The 23,997-nt window shown below is 34.4% G+C and overlaps 2 protein-coding genes across 2 annotated transcripts; one reads left to right on the forward strand and one right to left on the reverse strand.

The window, feature by feature from the left end:
- The first annotated feature begins 262 nt into the window (after positions 1–262).
- Positions 263–13,419, forward strand: LOC111003248 (3'-5' RNA helicase YTHDC2). The gene is made up of 12 exons (XM_045628331.1): positions 263–656; positions 740–966; positions 1,201–1,302; positions 1,942–2,088; positions 2,692–2,839; positions 3,279–3,423; positions 3,711–3,886; positions 3,994–4,115; positions 7,998–8,139; positions 8,307–10,585; positions 10,965–11,095; positions 11,700–13,419. The coding sequence occupies exons 1-12, from the start codon at positions 443–445 to the stop codon at positions 11,857–11,859; spliced, it is 3,993 nt and encodes a 1,330-aa protein (XP_045484287.1). The 5' UTR covers positions 263–442; the 3' UTR covers positions 11,860–13,419.
- Positions 13,420–13,473: 54 nt separating this feature from the next.
- On the reverse strand, positions 13,474–23,412 carry LOC111003274 (general transcription and DNA repair factor IIH helicase subunit XPD). The gene is made up of 20 exons (XM_022273697.2): positions 23,289–23,412; positions 23,108–23,207; positions 22,862–22,959; positions 22,480–22,636; positions 22,279–22,381; positions 21,928–22,058; positions 21,420–21,640; positions 21,204–21,337; positions 20,698–20,814; positions 20,347–20,441; positions 19,996–20,141; positions 19,251–19,318; positions 18,993–19,096; positions 18,219–18,317; positions 17,554–17,641; positions 17,067–17,158; positions 15,758–15,934; positions 15,203–15,273; positions 14,524–14,662; positions 13,474–13,918 (listed from the first exon to the last, which is right to left on the reverse strand). Exons 1-20 carry the CDS (start codon positions 23,291–23,293, stop codon positions 13,781–13,783), a joined length of 2,283 nt encoding a protein of 760 aa, XP_022129389.1. The 5' UTR covers positions 23,294–23,412; the 3' UTR covers positions 13,474–13,780.
- Between the last annotated feature and the right edge of the window lie 585 nt (positions 23,413–23,997).

Genomic DNA, 23,997 nt, shown 5'->3' on the forward strand with positions numbered 1-23,997 from the left:
GAATCGTGGGAATGATCTTGATCCGTAGTGGGTGGTATATTTGTATGTAGTAACAGCAAAATTAAAGTCGGCTTAATTCCATTAAGCAAGGATATCTGAATAATTACTTGAAACAAAACAGTGTGTGAAATAGTATAGTCTTTGTTATGATACTCTAGTTCTATTTTGTAAACTATATTATTTTTAAATTTTATACACTTATAGTCTATATTCAACTGTCAAGTATCAGTTGTCTTTTCAACTTGTATGTAAATTGTAATTCTTTTTATACTGTAATTTTAGTTTTTATTGGTTTCTATTTTAAAACAAACAATATTCTGTAATTAACATTTAGCAAAGATTTTCCAAACCAGATTTTGAAACCTTTGTAGATCACTAATTTCATGCACAGATGTAGTGTAATTACTTGAGAAGCAATAAAAAATAATTACATATCTTAGTAATGAGTTCGAAAAGGGGTAAACGTAACATAGGGAATAAGCATTTTCCTATAGCTGAATCTGTCAGCATAGCATTAAAAATACAATTGGATAAGTTTCTTAGTGATGAGAATGAGACCGAACTTAAATTTCCGTCTTTTTTGTCTGCCCAAGAAAGAGGCTTCATTCATGAGACCGTCGCAAAATTAGGTCTCAAATCAAAGTCACGCGGGAAAGGTAATTTTTTATTTTGTTTTGATTTAGAAGACACCCGACTTTTATTTTTTAAAAATGTATTGAAAATTTATTAAATGTTACAGGTGTCAACCGCTACATAACAATATATAAAAGAATTGGTTCAACAATAATACAAAATGATGCCAAATTGATTTTAGACTCTAATATGAGATGTAGTATCACTGAGTTGTTTAATGCATTTCCTATCACAAGTAAGGAAAAGGAAGATCTTAGTTGCTGTCCAGAGAAGGAGCGGAGTCCACAATTAGCTCATAAAAGTATGGGACAATTGAATAATGGTGTTGCTCAAGTAAATATTTATTTTATTTTAAAATTTATCTGTATAAAAAAAGGCAATCATAGACATAATATTATTTTTTACGTATAGTGATATATGTGATCATGCATATTTGTCATAATGTACTATCCAAAGATTTAAATCTATTATTCTAATATGTTTTTAGATCCTGAAATAAATTTGTATTTTTATATTACTTTGATATTGTGATAAGATAATTCATTAATTTTATTTCTGTGTTTGCAGGTTCCAAGCACATCTTATAATCCTGACTTGATTAAATTTAGAGAAAAATTACCAGTTTATGAACAGAGACATGAGCTAATAAATGCAATTAACTCTAATCAGGTAAAGATTTTTAATATTTATTTAATATTATTCTTTTGAAATAGAATGTGAATATAATGACATGAAACAGGAAGAAATAATAGTTAAGTTAGTCCAAATGTTAAAATTCTCTTCTATTTGAAGATTTTTGTTTTAAAATATTACTTAGTTCCATAAAAGTTTAGTAATAGTTGTATATTCAAAATGTAAAAGCATCCTTTTGCAGAAAATAAGTAATACAAAAATATGACAAATTATTGTGTTGCTGTAATTATTATAGTATCAGAGTAACAGCAGTGCAGCACTAGGTGACAAAAGGTCGGGCTCTGTCAAAGAGCTTACAGCACATTTTAAATTTATTCATACAAAAAATCTGAATTTTGAAAAAGTATCTTCTAAATGTGTTATCAGAAAACAAGTAATCTTTGTAATGAAATTTAGCTCTTGTTTGAAAATAACAAGAATTTCAGTGCTTTAAAAAATAAACAAATGCTTGGGATTTTAATTTAAATCATACAGCATTTTTATGTAAATTTGTTAAGTTATATATCTCTGTTAAAATCGAGAGGAGAAGATCATAGAAATTTGGCCTATAAGGAATTATATTATGCAAATTGGTAGTCAAATTTTATATAAGTAATCATATATATGCTTTACTAGGTGATAATTGTTGCGGGAGCCACAGGATGTGGCAAAACAACCCAACTACCACAGCTAGTGTTGGAGCACTGTCAGGAGATGAAGCAGCCTGTCAGGATTTACTGCACACAGCCCAGACGCATATCAGCTGTTTCTGTTGCTGAGCGGGTACTTAAACTTAAGCCTTGAGTTATAAACAAAAGACATAAGTTTTAAAGTAGTAGTAGACATTTAGAAAATCTTAAATTTTTCAAATGCTAAATAGAAAATTCTATTACATGAAAACCATTTTTTATAAATCTGCCTGAAATTTTGCACACCTTACATTTAACAGTTTTCGTCTTCGGACTTGATAAACGACGAATCTTTGTATCAATTATGTTTCAATGGATCAAAAGACGTTTCATAACATTCTAAGGGTGCGTCCACATCTGGCGAATATGCCGCGAATGTGTTCCTGCCCTTGATATGTTTTATTGTCAAGCACTTTATAATAAAACCTAAATTGGTCTATGTGCATAATGTTAAAGTAATTTTTAGTCTTATTTTATCAAATTGTGTTTATGCTGTAATGAAAAAAGGCAGATGTGTCTATAGATAAAACAGTACAATTTACGACTACGATTTAGTTTAATTTATTCTTGGACTGGACGAAAAGGTTTTGGAAAGTTTAAATAAAATTTCCTCACTAACACTTGGCAGCAAAAGACCTGAAAACTACGTTAATGGTTCTAACGACTTGTAAACTTACGTGCTTATAAATTATTTCAGGTGGCTTACGAGCGTATGGAGAAGATAGGACAATCTATTGGTTACCAAATTCGTCTTGAGTCTCGCGTAAGCCCGCGTACGGTGTTGCATTATTGCACTAATGGCGTCTTGCTTAGGACTTTGATGGCGGGTGATGAAGCCCTTACTGGTTAGTTGAAGTAAAACTATAATCATGCACAAGTGAAACAATTCACGAGGCATTATAAAAACCTAGTTCATAGTAAATTGGTTAATTAAAAAGTAGTATTAAAACCACTTATTTATAAAATGATAAAGTAATCCTACCCAGTATGCTATTTGACATTAATGTGAATCTAAATCATTCAAGGCTCTACAAAACGCATACTTAAAAAAATCATTCAAATCCGGTCCACTTATTTAAGACGAGTTCAGTGATATACATACGCACATTAGAATTATATATATATATGTATATAATTGGTGTAGAATTTTAATATTGAAATTCGTGCAGTAGTTTAGGAGTGGACGAACAACGTGTTGCGTAATTTATATATACATATTAACATTAAACTTTAATAATTAAATTATATTATTATAATTTATTAATATTCGTTACTTTTGTGTAGGGGTGACGCACGTATTCGTAGACGAGGTTCACGAGCGAGATAAGTTTAGTGACTTTCTGCTCATCGCATTACGAGACGCTTTGCGCACTAAAGATTTAAAAGTCATTCTCATGTCTGCAACTATGGACACCCAGATATTCTCCAGGTAATTTTTGCAGATAATTTTTGCAGAAAATTAAATAAATATCCTTTTTTAAGACAAATATAAATGTGTTCGAATGACGAAGCGCTTTTCCGAATTTTATACAAATTAAATTTTTGTTTAATACATATTTACATGTATATCAACGGCTACCGAACCATTCTTAGTGGTACAGTTATGATAGTTAGTATTATATCTAAGTGACAATTTTGCAAGCAAGGATAGAAAAATTAAAGTTAAGAAACCTCTTTCTCAAGAATAGAAGTAATTAAAAAAAAAATACAATTCAGGTATTTTAATGGATGTCCAGTGATAAGTATACCTGGGCGTTTACACGACGTTCAAAGACATTATTTAGAAGATGTCTTAAAGTTGACCAAATACACCAACAAGAAGATGTCACAACTAGAACGTGAGCTTAGAGGGAAGCTTAAAACTGGACAAAGTTACTGGTCGCATCTTGAGGGTAGATACAATTTTTTTCAAGTTTAATTTCTTTAATATCCTTGAAAAATGATGAGTTAATAATTATACATAACCAACATATTAATTCATATCCTAATATAATTTTAGGACAAAAGCAAAGTGATGTAGTAGAAGAGAGTGGTAGTAAAGAGGAAAAAGAGAACCTTGATCCAGCAATGCAAGCTGATATGGATGAATTTTTAGATGAGTGCTTCAATGAGGGTAGTTTGGTAAGTCATATTGTTACGAGCTAGGGGATCGGATAGAAAACGCCGTCGATTTATTCAAGGGTTTATTTTAATAAAATCTACGAGGAATTCGTTTACACTAATATCTTGAAATTACGCACAGAAAAGCACTAATAACACACACAAGGAAACACTGTCACTAATCACTTAAATCACTCAGTACTTTATCACTGGTATCGCACTTGTTCGCACTTTTTCTCTTCGCTGTTTATCGCTTGGAATCGCATTCAAAACTGAACTGAGTGGTCGCGTTTTGGCTCGCTTATATATCCCTGGGAAGAATCTCGAACGATGTTTCCGATGTTTACGAGAACTTTCTAGGCGGGAGCGCTACTGAGTAGCGATCGCCTAATTCTAGAACGCGCGTACTTGCTATCTCTTTCGCACACTGCTACGTGCTTGTCGTACGACGTTCTAGAGTTCTCGGTCTAGCTTCGAGAAGGTTCTTATCTTTTCTCTCTTTCGCATATCAAACAGTGCTTGTCCCACACCTAGAAAATTCGTTCTAGAATATTCCTTCATCGACGGGCTATAACCAGGCCTGAAAACGCCTGAAAACGGGTCTGCTGGAAAATGTACCATTCGTCTATACGTGTTCTGAAACCGACTGAAAAAATGTTTCAGCCTCCTGAAAACTACGGCAACATTATGTAAATTTCGATTTTCTAATATGTGATTGACCCTCTCCTGAAACGGTCATAAATCATATTTCAGCCTGCTGAAAAGTTCTCTTAGTAGTGGTAAAATCTAAAAACATTGCAGTTGACCCGTCTTCGTAACACTACCCTCTCCTTAGACATGCTCGTCCCGAGCATCATCACTTCCTTTCATCATTATCCTTTTCCATCGCGACCGAGTCTGCGAATCCGTATCGCCTGCACAAGTTTTACATTTCTTGATCCAGTCTTCTACATCTTCACGATAATTAATCCAGTAAAATATTTCTTTAACCTTCCTAAGAGTCCCTTTTAATCCTAAACGTCCACTAGATAACTCAATATGACACATTTCTAGTATGTCGCGAACCTTGGATCTTGGCACCACTAACTGCAAATGATCGCCTTGAGCATTTTTCAATTTGCGACATAACACTCCATTATGTAGAACTAAACTGTCCCATTCAGCCCAGTAACTCTTAGTAGTGTTACTTGTAGATGCAACTTCACTCCATTGTGGCTTGACAGCTGAAGATTTCATCCAGTCCAGAATTGGTTTAATGTCACAATCCTCTTGCTGTGCTATCTGCATCAATCTCCCACCGAAATCTGAATAAATGGTAGCTGTTCGAAGCATCCTCACGTTACCATCCCTTCCGTCCTGTTTGGTGACTTTTTCACTTGGCCTTTGAGACGCATCATCTGAACACCTTCTTAGCTCTCTTTCATGGGTCGATAACAAATCAGAAAATTTCTTTAATTGTTCCTCTGCCTTTGCTAGATGTATTGACAAGGTTTCCTCATAGTTATCCGGAACTGTTCGAATTGCGTTCAACTCTTGTTGTTTACTAGCCTGTCCGTTCACATCGATTACTCTACACATGTCATAACCACAATTTGAAGAGTTGCCTTTAAAGGAGACTTCCTGTTCTCCACACTTGAATATCCCTTTTTCCAAATCTATCTTACATTTGTAAAACTTCATAAAGTCTAATCCGATTATACAGTCATCCACTATGTCGGCAAGAACAACCTTGTGTCTGTAAAAACGTTCACCAATCTTGATGGTCGCGATACCTTCTCCCCGATCGGCTATGCGTTGACCCGTAGCTGTAACAAGATGTGCAATTCCTCTAGAAGGGCTTCTAGAAAATGTCTTCAGAAGTTGGTGTCTGATTACTGTTCGTGAAGCTCCAGTATCAAGTGTCACATCACACTTAGTTCCATTGACTTCTCCGTCGATGACTAAGGTATTTCCACGTCTAGCCTTTACATCCCCTCGGAAGTCTTTCTTAGGGCACGAAAACCTCATGTGCCCTACTTCCCCACAGATGTAACAGGTTGGCCCACGTTGACCAGTAGCTCTTTCCGTGACAGCCCTAATGCGGTAAGGTCGAGGATCTTTCTGAATCGCCTCTACCTCCAACGCATGGGCTAGAGCGTCCTTTAGGTTCTTGTGGTGACCAAGGTTCACTCTCAGCCTGACTTCACGATCTCTTATTCCATCTATGAAGGTTTGCACTAATATCTTGTCTGCTACATCTGGTAAGGATGCGTAAGCTTTCCTTACCAGCTTCTCTATTTCCAGACCCCATTCTTGCAAGCTCTCACTTGGTCGCTGCATTCTCTCCCGTAATTGAGCCCTGTAGACTGGCTCTAAATGTGAGTCTCCATAACGTGCCTCCAGCGCATCCAGCAGTCGCGTTAGCGTCACATCTCCTGTCATAACTTCCAACACGTCTAGGGCTTCACCTCGCAATCCCAACATAAGGGCAGCCACAGCCTGATTATCTTTCCAACCGTATATCTTGCATAAAGCCTCAAACTGTACCTTGTAGGCGTCCCAAGAAGAAGAACCATTAAAAGTGGGTGCTTCCAGCGTTCCAGATGATTCCACAAATCCAGACATCTTAAGGCACTGAACCTCCTTTTCTAACTCTAGCAAGCGTTTCTCTTGTTCGGAAAACCTACGGTCCAGGTTTTCAAACTTTGATATTAGAGTCTCCGTTTTCTTTGTCTGCATCTCCGCATCTGCTGCAGACACTGTCAAGAACTCCTCTTTATTCTCCCTTGGAGTAATTGGCATATTTCTATCCCCAATTCTGACACCAAAATGTTACGAGCTAGGGGATCGGATAGAAAACGCCGTCGATTTATTCAAGGGTTTATTTTAATAAAATCTACGAGGAATTCGTTTACACTAATATCTTGAAATTACGCACAGAAAAGCACTAATAACACACACAAGGAAACACTGTCACTAATCACTTAAATCACTCAGTACTTTATCACTGGTATCGCACTTGTTCGCACTTTTTCTCTTCGCTGTTTATCGCTTGGAATCGCATTCAAAACTGAACTGAGTGGTCGCGTTTTGGCTCGCTTATATATCCCTGGGAAGAATCTCGAACGATGTTTCCGATGTTTACGAGAACTTTCTAGGCGGGAGCGCTACTGAGTAGCGATCGCCTAATTCTAGAACGCGCGTACTTGCTATCTCTTTCGCACACTGCTACGTGCTTGTCGTACGACGTTCTAGAGTTCTCGGTCTAGCTTCGAGAAGGTTCTTATCTTTTCTCTCTTTCGCATATCAAACAGTGCTTGTCCCACACCTAGAAAATTCGTTCTAGAATATTCCTTCATCGACGGGCTATAACCAGGCCTGAAAACGCCTGAAAACGGGTCTGCTGGAAAATGTACCATTCGTCTATACGTGTTCTGAAACCGACTGAAAAAATGTTTCAGCCTCCTGAAAACTACGGCAACATTATGTAAATTTCGATTTTCTAATATGTGATTGACCCTCTCCTGAAACGGTCATAAATCATATTTCAGCCTGCTGAAAAGTTCTCTTAGTAGTGGTAAAATCTAAAAACATTGCAGTTGACCCGTCTTCGTAACAATATGATGTAACTTTTATCTGGTGTGTGTGTGCTTCTTAATTTAAAAAAAAAACCGTTTAAAGATATTTAAAATGATAGTAAAAATGCGGTGTAAAGTATTTGAGGGTAGCCCAAATAAGAACGAAATAAGGTACTCATAATATATTCCATGTATATTTATTTATATTTGAATATTATATGGTATCTGAAACATGGTTTATTATTATGTAACAATAATGATAATGTTCAGCAGTATAAAATACATTAAGTCAAAGTTTTTTTATATTATTTTGTATATGCAAACCATTGAACCATGAAATTCTTAGGACTCGTTCAGCCAAGTGCTGTACATGATTCTATCAGAAGGTGTGAGCGTAGATGCGCGCCACTCCGTCTGTGGAAGGACGGCTCTTCACGCTGCCGCTGCAAGGGGTCTGACTCAAACTGCGCAGCAGATATTGAGGCTCGGTATGTCAGGTTTCCATTCTTTGCATCTTTATTAGCGTCTTATTCTTAAATATTTTACAGTAAAACCCTTTTTTTCGGACAAAAATCCTTGGAATATTATAACTAATCACTTGTTGAAAATATATAAGATATATATTAATTTTTTTCATCGTCAATATTATGTTCAGGTGCTGACCCAACATTAAAAGATAAAAATGGTAAAACTGCCTATGACTACGCTGTAGATGGCGGCCACCCAGAATGTGCCAAAGCCCTCGTCAGTTTTAACCAAATCGAGGAACCCAAATCCAACGAACAAGAAGAGTCGGCGGCGGACAACTTCCTTTTAGATGTCTACCATCACTCCTTCTCAGAGGAGCTCATAGACCACGATCTTATGTTGGCGTTAGTCAAACACATCCACCTTAACATGGCGAAAGGGAGCATACTAATCTTCCTACCGGGCTACGACGACATCGTTACTCTGCGAGACATGATCCAAAGCAGCACAGAAATGAACGCTTTAAAATATCAAATATTCACCTTGCACAGTAACATGCAGACATTGGACCAGAAAAAAGTCTTCAACCCGCTGCCGAATGCGCGGAAAATTATTATTTCAACAAATATAGCAGAAACTTCAATTACGATAGACGATGTCGTGTACGTCGTGGACTCGTGTAAAGTCAAAGAAAAGTATTATGAATCCAATGGCGGTGTCTGTTCCCTACAATGCGTGTGGACCTCCAGGGCGTGTTGCCAGCAGAGGGCCGGAAGAGCGGGACGGACCAAGCCAGGCCATTGCTTCCACATGTGCTCCAAACGACGCTTCAAAACTCTACCCCTCAACTCGGTACCGGAGATTCTTAGGGTTCCTCTACAGGAGCTTTGCCTCCACACCAAACTGTTGGCGCCTGGAAATACTCCTATCGCGGATTTCTTATCGAAGGCCTTGGAGCCGCCTTCATTTTTAGCCGTGAGGAATGCCGTGACTCTTCTCAAGACTGTCGGTGCTCTTACTCCTATGGAAGATTTGACGGAAATCGGTCAGCATTTATTGGATTTGACGGTCGAGCCAAAGTTAGGGAAAATGTTGCTCTACGCGTGCGTCATGAAATGTTTAGACCCTATACTGACCATTGTTTGCAGTTTGTCGAATAAAGAGCCGTTCCAGATATCGATGAACCCAGAAAATAGGAAGAAGGGAAGCTTAGCGAGAAAAGAATTCGCCGCAGACAGCTATTCCGACCATATGGCGTTATTGAGGGCATTCCAAGCGTGGCAGTCTGCGAGGGCTAACGGCACTGAGAAGGCGTTTTGTGCCAAAAATCTCATTTGCGGAGCTACTATGGAAATGATTGTCGGTTATCGGTCGCAGTTACTGGCACAGTTAAGAGCACTAGGTCTTGTCAAAGCGCGAGGTTCGGGTGACATTAAGGACGTCAACGTGAACTCTGAAAAGTGGCACGTAGTGAAAGCGGTTCTGGTTAGCGGACTGTACCCATCCATCGCGAGAGTAGACAGAGATTCCTGTACGCTGAGAACTTCCAAAGAAGTCAAAGTCGCATTTCATCCCAGTTCCACTTTACATAGAGGTGGCGGAGTGAGTGGTTCTCAAAAATCAGTACAAAGTTTACCAACGGATTGGGTAGTGTTCGAAGAAATTTCTCGTGTGGGTAGATTTTGTTTTATCCGATGCAACACGTTGGTGACTCCACTTACGGTCGCTTTGTTTAGTGGGCCTCTAAGATTGCCCTCTGGCGCTTTGACGCAAAGAGCCAATCCGCCAGGATTGTCGAGCGATTCAGATAGCGAGGCAGACGAGAATAACTCGTCCCCAGATACTGCAGTTCTGACTTTAGATGATTGGATGGCCTTCACAGCCGACGCATCCGATGCCATAAGCGTTTATTACTTGCGTCAGAAACTTTGTGCGCTAGTCATTCGCCGAATGTCCAACCCAGGGAAACCGATGTCGCCTCTCGATGAGCAAATCTTGAACGCGGTCGTCCACGTCTTGGGAGCTGAAGAGAAAAACGTGGGCTTACATCAACCCGCCGGCATAGGCCAGCGGCCGAAACCGCTGACTGTCGAATCGCCGATGTGGCGGCGGGAGGACGAACAGTTTAACAGGCACGAGCAAAAATACTACCCGCAGTACCAGAACGACTTTGCGAATAGTTTCTATCAGGGCTACGGTTATAGAAATGGCCAAAGACCTGGCTGGAGGAATGATGGAATGCCACAGGGATTCTCCTCTCAGTCGTTTAGTGGGCCAAAGAGTCCCATGTCTCCAAACGGAAAGACCCTGCTAGCTAATATAGAGAAATACTCAGAAAACGGTGAAAGTAATTCGAGGTACTTTATAGTAAAGGCAGACGATTTGCACAGTGTGGAAATGGCACAAGCGAGTGGCAGCTACCCCTTTACGCAAAACACTATCAAGAAACTGCAAAAGGCAAAACAGGTTAGTTCCGGTAAAACTATTTACTTTTATATTCCATACAATACAATGCATACACAGAAACAAAACAACACAACCTCAAACAGTATTAGAGTAAAATATTTTCAAAAATCAGCCTAGCAGTCTTTTGTTAGTTTACTCAACAGACAATTAAAAATGTCTGTTAATCTATGCAGTTTATAAATTATTTTCATACATTGTATAATGTGTGTTTCAACTGAAGAGATTTATGGAGTTTTCTGACTAATTGGATGGAACGGTTTCTTGGGCGTAGTCCTGTGCTATTCTACAAATATTATTTGTATAACACGGTCATGCATGATAAATCATATCGACAAACTTCAATTTGATTATATACTAAAAGTATAATTTTCTGTAATAGGAGGGTAGTCGCGTGATAATGATATTCTCGTGTGCGGGTGCTTCGAAGATAACAGGTGCGGCGGCCCTTGGAGAGGCAGCCTCGCCTTTAGACTGGATCAGCAATAACCACATACCCTTTCATATGCTCCGGTAATATACATTTTATATTTTCTTTGATAATTATAAAGAATCTTCCTCCTTTATTTATTGATTACAGATATATTGATTATAAATATAGGATGTTTTTTATTGTACCTCACACATTAAGTCAAACAAATTGACGTACATACCAAAAATTCAGAATTGTACCGTCCCCACGACCAGTACCATGAATAAAAAGATTAAAAAATCTTCAGAAATACAAACTATTACAATTAGACTATTTGAAACAAGAATTGAATTATCAGTACTGTGTCTATAACATAAGGACTAATTTCTGTTATCGTATTTAACTGAATTTTTTTTAGATTTACGCTTAACCAAACGAAATAAATTTGGTTCTATAATGTATATATTTCATATAAATGTTATCAAATCTACATTTTGTAGATTCCATTTCTTATTCATTAAAATATATATTTTAAAAAAATTACGTCAGATTAACTTTTACAGTTATTTTTTTTCCTCATATGTCAAATGAAAAAGTTGATTATTTTACCTACCGAATCGTCTCAATTATTTATATATTTAACAACTTTAAATTTTATACTTTACTTAGATAGACGATAAATCGTATAATATTAAAATTTTGCAGGCACATAACAAATGGTTTAGCTGGCGGTGCCCGAGTAACTGGCGCTCGCGATGGCACGGAACTCTGCTCGACAAGCGGACGCGGACTACTTGCCGCTTTGCAAAGCCGTAGGAGACACAATCCACCGAGGCCCATACAGAAACAACCTAACGACCAATGATAAAATCTCTAAACGTCCCGTCTAGTAGTAAATGTCTAATAACGCCATCTATCAGGGGATTTTGGAACCACGATTCGTGAGCTGATGTTTTTCCCATGTTGGCGTGAAATATTTTCTCGAGTAACGTAAAACACAAGTTAGATAGTGTAAATGTGCAATAACGCTACCAATCGGTGTCTAATGTAACATTAATGGCTAGTACAATTAATTTAGTTTCGTTTGACAACGAAAGATAAGTTGTATTAAAGGTACACTTGTATAATTATTGCCGTCTTGGCCGTCAAATTGATTGTCTTAACGCGAACTAGCGTTAATCTATATGTATTTTGACATATGCGAGTGAAGACTTAGCACGTGCGAACTTTACCTTAAATCTTCCCCAACGGCTTTAAGTGTTTCATTAAAAGTACCAAGTAAATAAGATGTTGAATATCTATCGGCAATAAGTACTATTATCAATTTTTATTATCAGTGCCATGACAGGTTACAATACAAAGCTTTCGTAAATTTGACTCAAACCAGCAATGACGTCTTCTACACCTAACTTCACTTAACAAAAGTAAAGGTTTAAATAATTCTAATTTTTTCCAAAAAACGCGGGATTTTTTTTACATTGTTTGTTCTTATGATTGTCTATTTCAAAACATATTGTATTGCATTATAAACGTTATTGAGAAAGAAATGGTTTAATTTTGCTTTGTATTTATGTATACAAGTCCTAGATAATTAAAAACGAATTGAAAATTAGATATAAAAAAAAATGTTGTTTTTTAAATGGCAGCTGCATATTGTAAGCCTATTGTGTACTTATACATAAAATGCTCCAATGTTTAATAAATAAGTTAATGCAAGTATAGTTAATAAAATTACCATTCGTACACGGCTTTTAATTGCGTTCATTAGCAGCGAGAATCTAAAATGACAGACGATACAGGATTCGTTTGTATGTGGTTCGTTAGCAGCTTGTCATACATGATCTGTCTTTTCGTTGGACCAATCACAGAGTGTCACGTATCATTTCGTCTCTAATTAAACATTCTGACAGCCTTTATTAACCCAAACATAGACAATCTGTTTTTTTTTTTTTCATTGTTCCTCTCACTTCAGAGAAAGGCTAAAAATATTTCTTTTATTGCCTTTTTGGTTATTGAATGTCGTCACGGTTTTTTATTTTTGCTGTATGAAATGTGACTTAATTGTTAAAGTTTCAAGAAGTGCAGTGACTTTTTTAACATTCAATTTGTAATTTATAAGGCGGTTCGTTTTTTAGTTTAAGATAGTTGCATTTATTTAGTATTTTATGATTAAATGTATTTCCTTAATTTGGGGAAAAGTTTAATGAGCAATATTGTTTTAAAAAAAATAATTTGTCACACGAAACATAAAATATTGTTTAAAATAGACCTCCAGTTTTGGTGATTTTCTTGCGGTTTTGAGTTTTAACTGAATTCTTTAATATCTCGCTCATACGTCCGCGTACACGCACATATTGTCGTTTATTCTCATGAATGTAATGGTGAAAAGCACTTTAAATAAAATATATGTATATATGTGTGTAAATGATTTTTATTTTTGTTAATTCCAGTAAGTTCAGGTAAGTTAAAAAAAGAACCGTCTCATCAATCATTTATTGTAAAAATACATATTTACAAATACCCAAAATTGTATACAACTTTCCATTCTTGCTTGCTTCCTAGCTACTGCTAGGCAATCCAAGTCCATTTACTGCTCATATCGGTTTTTTTTATTTATGGGAATTTTTTTTATTATATTTGAATGGCTTTGATACTTAAAGGACATAAGTGCCTTTTCGTTCTATGCGCCTCCTTCCTTTAAAGACTTCACGTGTTTCCCCATGGCGCCTTCACGTCCATATCTTACCAGCAGGGAACTTTTAGTTAAGTCCCATGCCCCATTACGGTCATTGCTGTACTACCGCTCGTTGTATTTTCTCCTGCTGTTCTTTGCTCTGAAGCTGTTGTAGGGTCAGCAGAGACACGCCCAGTTGATCCTCGCGAGTGAAAGGTTGGGCCATTTGTCGGAGCCAACGCTTGCAGATCTGTAAGCACAACTCGTAATAGTATCTTAAGTTGTGAAGCTATGTAATAAATATCAAATAAGTTAAATTGTGGTGCAAAAGTCTGAAAATAACTCATAAAGCTTATAAATATAGATTGTAGACACTGTCGTTAACAATAATAAACAGAATATTTTTTTGCAAACATCTTAGTTCTATAGTAAGTGTTATAATCATGCTGTTGAAGTGGTGTGCTGTACAATACTATATTGCATCAACCTGATATTGCAGAAGATTTAACAATTTTCTTTTATAAGAGATAGTGAAGCTGCCTCAAAGGTGAAGCAAAGCGGCTTATCTTCATCGAACGAGCAAATGTTCAAATCTCTTAATGCAAAGCCGGGGTTTGAACGCACGGTTGTGTGACACAATTCATGATTAAGTACTCGGTAACTATTACACTATTATGTTACAGGAGGCAGACGGTCCTGCAATTCGACGTACCATCGTCCATGGACCCTCGCACTGCCAGAAGGTTCGCAATCGTGCTGCCGGCCTTTTAAGAATTGGTACGCTCTTTTCTTGAAGAACCCTAAATTTAATGCTTTACATGTATATGTCTTTGTGAATAAATTATTCGTTTTTACCTGCACGGCTTCCTCAGTCGAGAGATTAGTAAGAGAGTCCTTAAGATGTTCCTGTATCCATCTTGGCAATTTAGTTCGCTTGTCCGCGCGACTGAAACGCTTATCCGCGAATATCATGACACCGTAGTCTGTTTTACCACTGAAAATTTCAAAATATGTAAGTGTTATTATTCTTTGACGCAAATTAATATCTTTGTATGTGTTTAAAGAAGTTCACACGATATTTAAAAAAAATGCATTCGTACACATGTCAGAAGTGAAACTTTTTTGTAAATTAAAAGCCCCAATAGATGATAATATACCAGTATATGATTTGTACCATGTATTTGTACATCTATATTCACACTGTATACGTGCTAATGATAATATCAATTACAAGATGTTATATGACAGAATTTCTATATTAGGTTCTAATATGTAACTACTAAACGAATACATCAAGAAATAGCGTGTATTTTTTTTCAATCTCCATTTCTCACTCTCTCTCTAAATCCGTCTCAATCGCTCTTTCCCTTTTCTTCGACAAAAACGCTGCACATGTTCGTGACGTTCCGTAAAAAATTTACCCTCACCACAACAAGTTTCACTACAAAAACTTAAATCCCAATATTAATATGAAAAAATTGTTTATTAATAAATAATATCTTGTATGTAATAAAATAGACAAACTCTAACTTACCGTAACACTCGGCCCACACACTGAGCGGCGTGTCGCATCGCGTCAAATGTTAGAAAGTCGTTTTCACGTATCTATTGAAGGGATAAATTAATAAATAAATATATAGCATTTTAATTCTACAGAGTATATTATTTTCTATAGAGTATAGAATTTCTATAGAGTATTCTAATAGTATAATAGTAATAGTATAGTATAGTTAAATAGAAATTATTAAAAGGATGTATATATGAATAACGAGATTACAGGCAAAGCTATACTATAGAACATCGTAATAGTATCCAGCTAATAAATAAATTTAAAAAAAAGAACATCGTAATAACTGATATCACTGATAAAAATAACAAATAATTTTTAGTAACTAAATACAGTAGAATGCAATGATGTAAGAATCAAATAAAAAAGGATTACAATATAATAATTACAATGCAAATGAATAGAAATAATGAAAATGTCATTGCAAAAATTCTTACAGACAATTAAATTTTATTGGTTAAAGAGAAACTATTTTTTTCTACGATACCAAAATGAAAAAAAAATTTAAACATAGTTATCTACCTGAAATTGATCCCTCAAATACTCGAGTCGGGCTTTAAGTATCCGACTCTGCGTGAAGACGTAAGGAATTCCGAACATAAGTACGGCTCTGCCCAAATGGTGGTCGAAGTCCACTCCTTCCGACACTTTGCCCCGAGCCACAGACAACAGCACTGCCCCGCGACCGCTTTCACACGCCTCAAATAAATATTCAGTACTTTATTTATTTATTCTGTACTCCTACAGCTAACACAAATTACATATAATAGCAAACAAATAGGAGAACATAGCCACAGATGGAATACATGATACATTATAATAAAAAGATTTACAAAAGGGAACAAACAAAGTATTTAATACAATTAACTAACTGATTAAATTTAATTAATTAAGCCTAAATTGGTTGTGTTGTGTAATGGTGTGTATGTGTGTCGTGCTTATGATGTAGATGATTTTGCGCTATGTATATTCTTAATACATTTTTGAACCACATTCCGCGATAACCTAAACAAGTCAATGCCTAAATAGTGGTCATTGTATGTATTTAATGAATTTGTAAGTTTTTGAAGTTATACTCCTTTTGGCGGGATGGAGAAAAATTATCAGAGTGAATTTTTACGATGCGCTACCAACACTAAAATTCGACATCGTAAAGTTTGGTCTAGGTGGCATGGAAATCAATAACTATGTTCAAGTTGTATATTCTAGTATTTTTCATTTAGAACACGTGTTTCGTAACAGTACAATGAAACAGTGTGAATAAATAAATATTATTTTGGTGTTTTTAAATCAATTTCATATACGACGGTGATAGTATTTACTAGTAATTTATTTATTTAAATAAAATCTTTTTGATTAATTTTAATATTTATCGTTAATCACTACTGCATTTCAGTTAATTTTTTTCCATACGCCAAAGAACACCTTCTAACGCGTGTACATAAGTACACACACTCTTTTTATCTTTACAATTGCCTTGTTTTTTCTTTCTAATAAGCAAATATATTTATTGTTATTAGTTTTTTTTTGACCTTATGTATTATATAAATTTCGCACAGTTGCACTTCTTTTTTATCTGCTCTAATATTAGGGCGAGATCGCTTGGAAAAGTTTAAGCTGCCTGCATGCATATTTCTCAATTCTATGATGAGATATGATTTAAGTGTTTTTGGAAAAAGGAATCTAATCGACGAATATTTTTTAATAAAGCCAAAAATACCAGTGTAAAACGAAAAATGTATTATTATTAAAATGTGTGTACATTCACACGCTGAAAACCATTTTTTTTTTTTGATCACGTTCCGAACAGTAAAAATCTTTTGCGTAATACCTTTATATAATTGATGAGAGCGAAACTCGTTTCTGCCGAGTCTTGAGTCTCGATGAAGAGTAGTTTATGCCGTTGCAGACTTGCCACAACACCTGCGACAAAAAAATATATAGACTCACCTTTTAAAAAAAACATCTATCTCTTTTCATCATAGTGTAAATATAATTTGACCGAAAGAGACAAGGGAAAAGTTGCAGTGTAATTGGACTGATTTAGTTTCTATGAATTGGCTAAAAGATTAAATCATACTTTTATTTGATTTTGATAAAAATTTACTATAATATCATCGTAAATATTAATTATATTGGAATTGAATATTCATAATATATAAAAATATATGAGAAATTTATTTTAATCCCATAGAACGTTATTTCAATTATAGAAATACATAAAAATATTATAGAAAATTTTGAAATTCCACTAATCATTCGGTTTTGACAAATTTTTATATAGACAGTACAATTTCACAAATAAGTGAGTTATTTACCTTGATCGTACCAAGCGCCAACGACGCTTTCTAAATATAAATACGAAGTAAAGAAACACACGACGCCATCAGGTACGCACGCTGATATCTGAAATATATTTAAAAAAAAAACTGATAGATATATAAATACTCGATTTTTTTTTAATTCAGTAAAGCTGTTTCATGATACATGATTTCCGAACTAGAGATCAATTTTATCGTCAAAAATCTGTAATCTATTTTCAATATCCGACAAATCATTTCAGTTTGACATTCATGTAATAATTAACAAGAAAATAAAAATAAAAAAAACAAAACAAAAACATTACGGCGTTAATGATTTCTTTTTCTTAAAAAAAAATGCGCTAAATACTAAAAAAAATAGTTTCAAAATTTTAATAATTTAAGCTTTAATATTTTTTTAAATACAAAAAAATATAATATAGCACTGCGTTGCTTATGTATATTTTACGCAAAATTTAACTCAAATTGTTTGGAAAGACGGTACTGTTAAAACTAACGTACAAGCAGTAATTGGGTTAAAAAAACACATGTGATTAGTATTTTTCTTAATTTCATTTCTTGGTCTCTCTCATCGCCATTTAGGATACATTTAGGGTTAAAAACTATATCGTATGTATCAAAGAAACGAGAGTAAAGCTCGTTCAACAGCAAGCATATCTTACTTCAACAAGAAGTTGTCCATAGTTTCTGATGACAGCGACGTCTTCTCGAGTCTCATATTTGGACGATATCGCAACTTGGTCGCTGCCTTTTGATACTATCTGAAAATTTATATTCATCAATTCTATGAAAACGCAGCGTAAGATTATAAATTGTGATACATATTTATGTTAAATACAAAAATATAAAATCATTCACATTATATATATTAGACGCGAACACAATTCAAAAAATAATGTTTTTAAATATATAAAATTACTATATAAAAATGTGAGTACTCTTTTATTTATCCTATATAGACAAGATTGTTTTGGCGGGTTAGGGAAAAATGATGAGAGTAAATTTTAACGACGCGCGCGCACACCGTTATTAGAAACCGACACCTGAAGTGAGCTATAGTGAACATTTTAGTTTTTTCTCTGGTTAGTGTTGTTTTTTCTACAAACGTAGAATACGGGGAAAGATAAAAAAAAATTAAGATTTTTATCTAGTTACACCAAAGTATATCTTCTAACGCGTGTACTTAAGTACACAAGAGTTTTTTAAAATAAATATATGAGAAGAAAGAAGCTAAAGCTTCTGTGTATTAAATTTATTGATAAAATTATAGATATATCGTGCGAAATAAAACAAAAAATACTATTGTTTTATTAAAATATAATAACAATAAAATAAATAAACATTTTCAGGCACCAAGATGTTAAGCTCTTAAATGTTATTTTTTGGTGTTTATTTATAAAGCTTTAGCAAGAATTAAGAAATACCATGTGTATTACCATGGGCAATAAGCAGGGCCGTGCGAGTGTCATGGTGAAGGAACTCACTACAACAGGATGGAAATCCAAAATCTTCGGATACATGTCTAAGGGGGACAATGTGCCTGAAAAGTCACAAAGTTGTTCTTATAAAATAATATTAAAAATTAAATTACATGATGAGATTAAAATTATCTTTATTTAAAAACTAACAGTAAATGTGAATAAATGTACACTAATGTTGATTATATATATCATATTATATATACATTTCCTCACCTGAAGTAATGATGACACTCTGAAATCTCGCGAACACCGGCCTCATAGCTATTGAAGAATCCATACATCTGAAAATTTGTTTTATTTTTCATACGACGGTTCCAGCTGCATCACAGACATAGTTGACTGTGAAGCAAACCAATTTACGTTAGGAATAGTTCATTTGAAAAAGACAAAATTTAGTGTTTTGAGGAAATTCTGTCTTTATAACAGTTTATCTCTGAAAAACGAACGGCCCTAATGAAGAGGACATCACCATAATAATCAAAAACATTGCTGTAGTCGACGAACGCGTCGATAGGCGGGTCTGACAAGTGCGTAAAAACGACACTCGATGGCTCGTACGCTCGCCCGCTTGCGCTTTGCGCGCTTGTATCGGCCGAGGCACCTTCACACTAACCGAGACAAATGCCTTGCGAGGCTGCTCGATCTGTGTGGATACGCCTAATGTCGAGGATATTCAACTTCTTCACACCACAGGCCCAATGAGGAGATTGACAAGGACAAAAAAACGTGCACGTCTATATTAACTGCTAAACAGTGGTTAGTAGAAAAAAACAAACACAAGAAGAGAGTGTCTTCCCCTTAATAGAGACAGTGGTGGTGGTAGTGGTGCTATTGAATACTTTCTTAAATCAAAAATCCTTTTTAGTAAACTAGGTTACTTTTTATTTACTTATTAGTGTTAAGCTAGACTAGATTTTAAATTGTGTTGTGCAGAGAAAATTGATTGAAAAATACTTACGAAAAATGTAATATCGGATTAGACACTGTGGGTGTCCTATCATCAAAGGGCTCTATGATTATGACGAAGCCTTTGGTGTACGTAGACACTAAAGTAGCCAAATTAGTCACCAGCGTCAGGGACGCGAGGTGAGAAGGGTCAGATACCTGTTAAATATATTTTTTAAATTCCTTAGGGAAAAAAACATATAAGATGTTTTTAAATACATATATTTCGGATTTATGAGTACTTTTGAGCAAAAACTATTTTAATTATTGTTCGAATAATATAATTATACTAATATATTTATGTTAAAATATAATAAACGAATTTCTAAAAATCTGTAAGTTTCAATTAATACAAGATAATCACCTGTAGCGTGCGCAAGAGTGACTGTAGTCGCGTAGCACAAAACCTTAACGGTTTTCTCTCAATACACACGCGCGATGACACGTCCTTCAAGAAACCTGCATTGATAATACTCGTACAAATATTGATAAATTGGAGAACAATCCATGCGAATTGCAGTCAATAATAATTTTAAAATACTGAGCACATTTCATACAATACGTATGTGTACGTATTTGTTACTTTAAATAAACGTGCATGTTAAATGAAATAAATCGTGAATTGTAACTAGTAATCATGTTAAAAAACCACTAATATTTTTAATTTAAAAGACGAAACAATTATGAAAGCAAATAATATGTTAATTATATTTACCAGCAGGAGATTCCTGTACAACGTGTTGTATGCGTAGACGTGTCTTGAGGTATTCGATAAACCGCTTCAGAAAACCCAAGAAATGCTCAGCGTTGCGAATGTTACCGGGGACCACCTCTATATAAAAAAAAATGTAATAGTTTTCTTCAGATACAGGCTCATATAGACAGAGACTATACAAAGCTGTCACCTTGTTGGGATAGAGGCTTTCTTTTGATTTAAAGCCACCTTCAGTATGTCACTGAAGGTGGTTTTAAATCAAAAGAAACCGAGTCATTAAAATAATAATATATAATACTATAAAAAACATATTTTTATTGCGAATTTAAAATGTTTCGTTTGTTTCCCTAATTTGCCCCATTATGTAATGCTGTAGATTTATTTTCAAAAAGATAATAAAGTTTGCTTCTTATTTTTTAAGTTTTCGTTTGAAAATTCAACAAAAAAATCTGAAACAACATAACCTGGTAATGTACCAGTTTGTTTAATTTTATTAGATGTCATACCGTCCAAAACCTCGTCAGGTAATACGGGATTCGCGAGTATTGTGTCCGTATCTCTCGCTTGTGCCGCTTCCCGTAATCCTTCAACTAATGCTTCATACTCAGCGGCTAGACGAGTGCTATCCTCTGCTTTCATTCTATAAAAATAAAAATCGCCTATTTACTTTTTCAAAACAACAATTTTGCCCCGTTTTTTAGGATAAAATAATATATACTTACTGAGCAACGGACTTCTCTAGGGATTGTAGAGCTTGTGTGCTTTTGTCTATGGTACGGCGAGTGATTTTGACGCTGAGCGCGTCTATACATACATTGTCTATATTGTGAGCCTCATCAAAAACAACTACTGCTTCCTTATTCAACTCTTTTGATACAACTTCTGCTATCTTTGGATCAAGTAAGTAATGATATGAATACACTACTATCTCTGCATGAATTATCTGTGGACAATTGAGGTTGTTTAAGTAATGCCAAAACACCAATTATAATTTATTAAAAGCCATTTATCTCTTGGTTTATAAATTTTACTAAGAGATCCTGGCTTGGGTTTCTGAGAAAATAATTCTTTTTAGGTGTTTTAGGAAAAACCTTGCCTATAAAAAGGAATTATATGGAGCAGACATTGCGATATCTCCCCTTTTTGTAGATGAGATTGGAGAGTTTCAGAAATTTACTGTTTATTATAGTAATTAAAAACAATTTTAACAAAAATCATGAAAATACAAACTGCAAATCTAGAGAGAAAGTAAGGACACCAGTTTCTATCAGCTCCATATTGTTTTAGGTCATCAACATTATACACTCCATATGGTAGCATTGATTCTCTCCCTTCAGTATTAAAACCTTCATAGAACTGGCCTAAAAGCAAAAAAAATATAAGCCATAAAAATACATATAATATAATCTAAACATGATATGTATATGTAAACATTTGTATGTAGCATTTGCACAAACAGACTTTGCATTGCACACACGGATACATTATTGCAAATTTTATATCAATTTAGAGTAAATTATCAACCTCATTAAATAATGTTCTTTTTTGTAGTCACCAATAAAAAATATATAAAATACTTACAAATAGGAACACTACTATCATGCTCATGCCTGTCTCTAATGTAGCTTGCAGTTAAAGAGTGACACTTTCCATCAACCAATTTGCCTTCTCTTTCTTGGGAAACCTATGAAATATGCTTATATCAGCTTTGATTTAATCAAACATTTAGTTTTATTACAATATGACACAAATAAAATATTTTCTTTATCAATAATAATTTACCTCTGGATGTATACACATATTTTTTCTAGAACTCAAAACAACTCCAGTAAGATTGGGTTTCTCTCCCTGTGACTTTTCATAGTACTTAAATAGATTTTTTAATTCCTCTAAAACTTTTTCTATTTCAGGAATAGTTCGGGAACAGTATATAAGTTTTCTGTAAAAATATAATGTAATATGTAATAATTTAGAATAAATAAATGGTTACAAATATTATATTATTAGTCTAAAAAAAATATTAATAATAGTTAACTGTATAGATATAACACTTCATAGGAAACTAAATCAAACTTAAGATGGGTAAAGCTAGTGGCAAAATAAAACCAGAAAACAACAAATAGACCAATTATTTAAAATACCCATCATATTTTGGATAACTCACCTTACATGATGGGGGTTTTGTATCATATAAGCAACAATAAGTGACAACAATGACACAGTTTTACCGGTCCCTGAAGGCATTTCCAGCAGTCCATGGCCCTATTAGAAAACAGAAGTAATAAAATATTGCATAGTAATTATGTGTTGAACTAAGATGTATGAAGAAAAAACATAACGAAGGTGGAATGAAAACGTTTACAAAGTCCTCTTGTTGTACAAATATGTTGTTTAAAAATAAATAAATTACCTTAGCATCTAATGCACGTTTTAATTCCAGCATGTATGCATATTGCTCTGGATAAATATAATCGTATGGAAAGTATACAAGTAAGCCATCAACGGTTAACCTAGAAAAAAAAACGTATTATGATTCGCTGCTATTACGGTGGGATTATAATATAATCAATACTTATAATAATAATCTTTACTTCATGATTTTTCTTTGAACTTATTGATTCTTTTTTAATTTAACAAGTCTTAAATTAAACAAGATTTAAATATTAGGTATTTGTGTGAATTCTTACAACAACTTTGTACACAAACAAAGTCACAGACTTAACTAACGAACAGAATAAAGTAATACAGTGGTAACAATCATAGACCTATAACATTAAATATTACACGACTCTACAAAAAAATTTTCGTTCTTTGTCTTAAAGTTTATACTATTATTTTCCTGTTAGTTATGCACAAAAACGAAAAGAAAATACCTTTTTTCTGTATAAAGTTTGCTTTTGTGATAGTTATATTAATAATACTTGCCAATACAATGAAAACATGATGGGCGACTATATTTGGGGTTTATTGATAGAAAGTAGCCATGAACATAAAAGAAAAAGTAAAAGTGTGCACTTTTAAGTTATTTTCCACTTTTCTGTAAGCTAATTTGATAGTAAAACTTAATAAAAATATAATAAACATTTTTATTTCAATAGTTTTATTTTCAATCAAAAATTAAAATCCGAGATTCTTAAAAGTTTCGTTCAATCAGTCTTCTGAGCACAAAAGCAAAGTTTTTCATGCCATATTTTTTTTTCCGTTTTATTACGACCTAAACTACCGAAATTTAATGCTTTGCAATCAAAGTCAAATTTCATGTTGACCCGTGTTATCAAACAGTTATTTTGTTTAGACAAG

The sequence above is a fragment of the Pieris rapae genome, chromosome 5, assembly GCF_905147795.1.
Source record: "Pieris rapae chromosome 5, ilPieRapa1.1, whole genome shotgun sequence".
NCBI classification, from domain to species: domain Eukaryota; kingdom Metazoa; phylum Arthropoda; class Insecta; order Lepidoptera; family Pieridae; genus Pieris; species Pieris rapae.